The 6,351-nt window shown below is 39.4% G+C and overlaps 1 protein-coding gene across 2 annotated transcripts in view; it reads right to left on the reverse strand.

The window, feature by feature from the left end:
- Positions 1 to 2,332: 2,332 nt before the first annotated feature.
- Positions 2,333 to 6,351, reverse strand: part of atad5b (ATPase family AAA domain containing 5b) — an 11,705-nt gene continuing 7,686 nt past the window's right edge. Inside the window, exons 12-15 of one of the 2 annotated variants that reach the window (XM_016461810.1) lie at positions 3,083 to 3,888; positions 2,828 to 2,980; positions 2,606 to 2,691; positions 2,333 to 2,438 (exon numbers count right to left, since the gene is read on the reverse strand). In XM_016461810.1, coding sequence (XP_016317296.1) covers positions 2,619 to 2,691; positions 2,828 to 2,980; positions 3,083 to 3,888 — 1,032 coding nt within the window. In that variant the 3' untranslated portion in view covers positions 2,333 to 2,438; positions 2,606 to 2,618. Of the gene's footprint in view, positions 2,439 to 2,602; positions 2,692 to 2,827; positions 2,981 to 3,082; positions 3,889 to 6,351 lie in introns of both variants that reach the window. The other variant, XM_016461808.1, reaches the window with a different exon arrangement.

Consider the following 6,351-nt stretch of genomic DNA (forward strand, 5'->3'; position numbering starts at 1 on the left):
CCCCTCCACCTACCAATAACCAACCAACACTAACCCTACATCTAGCACCACCAAACCAACACTAACCCTCCATCTACAAGCACCCAACACCACCTACCAGCACCCAGCCAACATCACTGCTCCTCCACCTACCAGTAACCAACCAACACTAACCCTCCATCTACAAGCACCCAACACCACCTACCAGCACCCAGCCAACATCACTGCTGCTCCACCTACCAGTAACCAACCAACACTAACCCTCCATCTACCAGCACCCAACATCAACATCACTGCTGCTCCACCTACCAGCACCCAACCAACATCGCTGCTGCTGCTCCACCTACCAGTAACCAACCAAAACTAACCCTCTATCTACCACCACCCAACCAACACTAGCCCTCCATCTACAAGCACCCAACATCATTGTGACGAGAGGGGCGGGGCCGAGAGCCGTGGGAACGGAGCGAGGCTGGTGGAGTAAATGCTAATGAACGACACCTGCGCCACTCACCGGTCTCGAGTCCCACGGAGGAGCTCCGGAAGGATAAAAGGAGGAGTGACGACACAAACGTTTGTTACAATCATCTACCAGCACCCAGCCAACATCACTGCTGCTCCACCTACCAGCACCCAACCAACACTAACCCTCTATCTACAAGCACCCAACATCAACATCACTGCTGCTCCACCTACCAGCACCCAGCCAACATATCTGACCCTCCACCTGTAACATCATTGGTCATCACCACTCCTGACCTGTACCATCATTGATCCTCTTCCTGCAGCACTCTTGACATGCAACATCAGTAATATAATTCATTACAATTATTATTTTTCTAATATACATTGCATATTCTGTTTAGTATGGCTTCTTATATAATATGGCAGTAGAATACACATTTAGCATGGTACCTTATTGCTGGCTTGATAGAAACATACCTTGTTATGTTTTCAATTTCACCATGGTCCCTTCAGCACTGCTGACCGGCTTCAACCCTTATGCTCCATCACATATCAGTCCTGTGACATCACTGAGCTTCTACAGTAGATTACTAATATAACTACTAAAACAGATGTAAGTATACAATACAGTGACAAAATATTTAGTATGATTACTTCTATTATAGAGCAGTCATATAATAGATTTGATATTTAGCATGCTTCTCTATTTAATCTAGTACACTTCCTTTTTCAAAACTGCTTGCCTGCTTATTTATTATTTATTTTACTTGTCTTTCAATCCCACTTAGGTCTATTAATTTTTCTCTGCCGTTGTCATCAATCTAAAATGCAGCTGAGTTAAAACATAACAGGTAATGGTCACAAAAATCCCAAAATCACAATGCCTAAAACACTCCACATATTTCTGCATACTCAAATCTACACTCTAAAACTTTTAATAGGATGCAATGTAAAAAAAAAAAAACACAATGTTATTTTATTCTTTGTTACACATTCAAAAGGAAAACAGAGGATGTCCTCGTTTTACCATTTAAGCCGAACGCTGTTAACATGCACCAATGTTGTGTTCATATAGTAATATTTAACTTCCCTCAAACTCAAACTGAAAAAAAAAACAATTTCTCTACTTCCATAACGACGGATGAAACTGCATTAAGGGAAACGATTTTAATAAGATGCCCCTGATTTGTTTTGTGTCATTAACTTTATCTACATATACATTATCTGTTAACTGATTAACTTTATATTCCCCCAAATATACTAAATTACATAGAAATAATCCACTAGCATACTTTATAAAACAAAGTAATTTAATCCAGATGTACTGATGATATACAATCTCATTATTTAAACGTCTTAACTTTTAAAAGTGCATCGCAAACGGTCTGTTCAGCTGTAACTCTATCGCGCTGCTAGTGTTTGGTGCTAACTTCCGGGAACTATTGAGAGGCTCCATGATCCGCCATTGCTGTGGGAAAAAACGGACCATTGGAGTGAACGGAGTTGACGCAACTCTCTCTCTCTCTATGGCTCTGTGAAGTACGATGTGACGTCAAAAAAAAAAAATTGTTGAGCCGTTTTGGCGGAAGTGACAAACTGCAAGCTTTGAACGCTTATATTTTCTAAATGCGAATTTTGTCACTGTTTTGGAGCACACTGCCTTATAGATAACCTTAAGACTAACATATTGATACTAACACCCAAAAAAAACTTTAATTTTGATTTCATGGGGACTTTAAGTGTCTTTTTGGTGCCACTGTATATAGATAGTATGAGTGGTACTGAAATTCTTAATGAGAATGTCATTATGCCGTTTGAGGTAATGGTGCAAATTCCCACTGCTAATTAGAAAAATATATTTCTTTATTTTCCAAGAATAAATGATCGATCATACAAATATATTTCTGTAACTCTACAATCTACAAACACAAATCACACTCATGCCGCAATACAGTAAACAGTTTAGAAGTCATGGAGGATTTTCTAAAGCAGTACACTCTAAAAAATGCTGGGTTAAATATAATAAAAAGGGACAAACCCAGCTATTGGGTTGTTGTGACCCAGCGGTTGGGTTGTTTTGACTCGAAACAACCCAACCGCTAGGTCAAAACAATCCAATAGCTGGGTTTGTCCCTTTTTAACCCAGCATTTTTAGAGTGTATGTCAATCACACATCAAGGGAAATCCAAGGCCATGAATTCCAGCAAGCTTCTGGGCAGGTGAAGGCTTGAGAGGTAGTGTGAATGTCTGAATGTGAGAGACAAAAGAAAGAAAAAGCATAAAAAAATAAATGTATTTAAATCACATAAATTGAACAAATATCAAAGAATTACTGTATATACATTTTTTTTTATGAAGCATTAGAAGTTTCCTTTCAAAATACCTTAAAGAGCACTGTCCTTTAACTTTCTCAGCTCTGCAGATTGAGCGCATAGTGGGTAGGTAGTCCATGGAAAGAACATGTTTATTACTATGACAATAGAACTTTTTGCTGGAGATCAGATCGGATACAATCTCATTGCGCTTCTGGACACCACTATAAAAAGTAAAAATCAGATACAACAAAAAATGAGTGTACACATAATATACACACAGATGAAGTTAAAGCTTCATTAATATTTTAATTTACAATACACACCTAGGTTCACAGAATTTGCATCGACACATTCTGAGGGTTTTTTTGTCAGATGGCAGAGACAGGGCACAAATCATTTGTTCCCATCTCTCTGAAGACAACTCCTTCCTCAGTCTTGTGGCTTCCATCCAGATCCTAGAGAGTTCAGTCCGACACTGATGGAAACCCAAACCTTCCACAATGGCCAATATCTGGGATGAATTCTCAAAACATTGTCCGATCTGCGCCTCTCTTGGTAAGTCCAATAAGCCGTCCTTCATTGAGGCGCCCATCCAACCAAGAGGTTCCGACTTACAAATTCCAGTTCCTCTGAGAGATGGTCTTTGTAAATAAGCATCCAGAAAAGACATGTTTTCAAAAAACTTTGCAATGCACACCATGTGCTGAAAAACCAGCATGAGTGATTCGTCTTGTCCATGGACATCTGTTTCGGAAGCCAAATGTTTTGTTTGTTTTGAAGGGACTGAGGACTTATAAGATGCATCCAAAGAGAAAAGTTTGAGATGTGGGGTTGAATGTGGGTAAGAAAAAGTTTTTGGCTCACAAGATGACAAATGTTTTTTTCTTCTGCATGTAGACAGCCTGTCTGGTCTAACCTCATGTACATTTGTTGAGGTCTGTAACATCAAGCCTTTGATTGGCTTTTCTCCTTTTGTCTTGAGATTTATTGACTGTTGCTGATAAGAAGATTGAGATGAGAAATGTGAAGAAAAGAGACTTTTGATGTTAGAGTACAGTAGACCTGCTCCCATTTTCTCTGCCAGGATCTCCAGATACCTGCTGTTTTCCAGCTCAGTCCAGGATCCACACTGTGGAATATAAAACAGATTACATGCATCAATTTCTGCTTATGAATCAGTGCAAGTGGTTTACTAGCTCTGCGACACTATCAGCATAAAGTGTTGTCCACTTTGTTGCTTATTCATGTTAAGATCCACCCACTAAGGGTGTATTCACACCTGTCTTGTTTGGTTCTATTGAATCAAACTCAAGTTCGTTTCCCCTCTTGATGCGGACCTTGTTGGCAGGTGTGAATACAGCAATCGCACTCGGGTGCGGACCAAACAACGGTACCAGGACCCAGCTGAAGAGGTGGTCTCGGTCCGCTTCCAAACAAACTCTGGTACGGTTCGTTTAAGGTGTGAATATGACCCGACCTTAATCCGATCCAATTGCAGAAATCACGCTCAAAAACAGACAGCTCGCGCATATTGACGTGACGTGACATGTGGCCAAGTATGGTTACCCATACTAGGAATTAGTGCTCTGCATTTAACCCATCCTTAGTGCACACACACAGCAGTGAACACACACACACCGTGAACACACAACCAGAGCAGTGGGCAGCCATTTTATGCTGCGGCGCCCGGGGAGCAGTTGGGGGTTCGGTGCCTTGCTCAAGGGCACCTCAGTCGTGGTATTAAAGGTGGAAGAGAGCGCTGTACATTCACTCCCCCCACCTACACCTATGCACCTAATAGCGCACATTTATATAGGTTAAATGTTTAAACTAACATTGTGATATGCTTTAAGTATTTTATATCTGTAGATTTTATTTTCGGCAAGTCGTAATTACAACATCGTATGACATTGTCTCATATGATGCTCATAAGTTTCTTCATATTGCATTAGTATCTGATAACACCAAATCATTTCAAGAATAAAAATTGCACTACGAAAGATCTCCATGTGCCTATTTTTGCACTTCCCGTTTTTCCCTGCTTGAGAATTTCTGTCCAATGAATGGATGACCTTAGTACACGTGTGGTTTTGTTTACAATTTCTTGCAAAAAAGAGCAGCATGAAAGTGAATCGCACCAAAAAAAAAAAAATCAACATTATATTTGGTCTGGACAAAAGCAAGTGAACTCGTGGACTTTCCTGGTGTGCATACACCCTAAGGGGTATAGTTCACCCAAAAATGAAAATTTTCTCAATTTACTCTTCCTCATTTCATCCCACATATATGACTTTCTTTCTTCAGATGAACACAACCGCAGATTTTTAGAAAAATAATACAAGTAAACAGGTTTCAAATTTTGATGCTTCCAAACTTCTGAAGCAAAGCAGTAGGTGTGTGTAAAGAAAAAACTAATATTTTATGGGGGTTTTTTTACTATAAACAATCGCTTTCAGCCAATAGGTCTATATGTGTTCATTAGAGGGTCAAGTTTGCTTGATGTAAATGTAAGTGCGTTGTGAAGCTCATGCGAGATGTGACAGAAACATTACAGAGATGGATTATATTTCTAAAAATCTTTGTGAAAGAAAGTCACACATCTGGGAATAGAGGACAGGTGAAGTGACCAACCACACGGGTTAAAGCAAAAAAAAAAAATCTTCCAAACCCCATTCCACAGCCATACCTGTCACACACCCAGTTTAAGAGCAGTGTTTTTCTTCTTGTAATTAGGAGCGCTTTCCTCCTAATTAAAAAAAATGTAGGAGCACCTTCTGATCAATAATAAAAAATTCTGATAAAAAATTAGCCTTCCTAATATGAGGTGACATTTGACTCAAAGTGATTTACAGGGGCATTTTCTTTTTACCTTTGTAATGGCATTTTTCTAATTTTATTAAATGTATGCAGTGTTTCCTAGGATTTTTTCCAGCTGTGGTGGCAGGACTATTTCTCATGGACCACGCCCCCTCCCCACCAAAGAATAAAAAGAGCAGCATGAAAGTGAATCGCACCAAAAAAAAAAAAAATCAACATTATATTTGGTCTGGACCAAAGCAAGTGAACTCGTGGACTTTCCTGGTGTGCATACACCCTAAGGGGTATAGTTCACCCAAAAATGAAAATTTTCTCAATTTACTCTTCCTCATTTCATCCCACATATATGACTTTCTTTCTTCAGATGAACACAACCGCAGATTTTTAGAAAAATAATACAAGTAAACAGGTTTCAAATTTTGATGCTTCCAAACTTCTGAAGCAAAGCAGTAGGTGTGTGTAAAGAAAAAACTAATATTTTATGGGGGTTTTTTTACTATAAACAATCGCTTTCAGCCAATAGGTCTATATGTGTTCATTAGAGGGTCAAGTTTGCTTGATGTAAATGTAAGTGCGTTGTGAAGCTCATGCGAGATGTGACAGAAACATTACAGAGATGGATTATATTTCTAAAAATCTTTGTGAAAGAAAGTCACACATCTGGGAATAGAGGACAGGTGAAGTGACCAACCACACGGGTTAAAGCAAAAAAAAAAAAATCTTCCAAACCCCATTCCACAGCCATACCTGTCACACACCCAGTTTAAGAGCAGTG

Source organism: Sinocyclocheilus anshuiensis, unplaced genomic scaffold (genome assembly GCF_001515605.1).
Source record: "Sinocyclocheilus anshuiensis isolate Anshui unplaced genomic scaffold, SAMN03320099.WGS_v1.1 scaffold612, whole genome shotgun sequence".
Lineage (NCBI taxonomy): Eukaryota > Metazoa > Chordata > Actinopteri > Cypriniformes > Cyprinidae > Sinocyclocheilus > Sinocyclocheilus anshuiensis.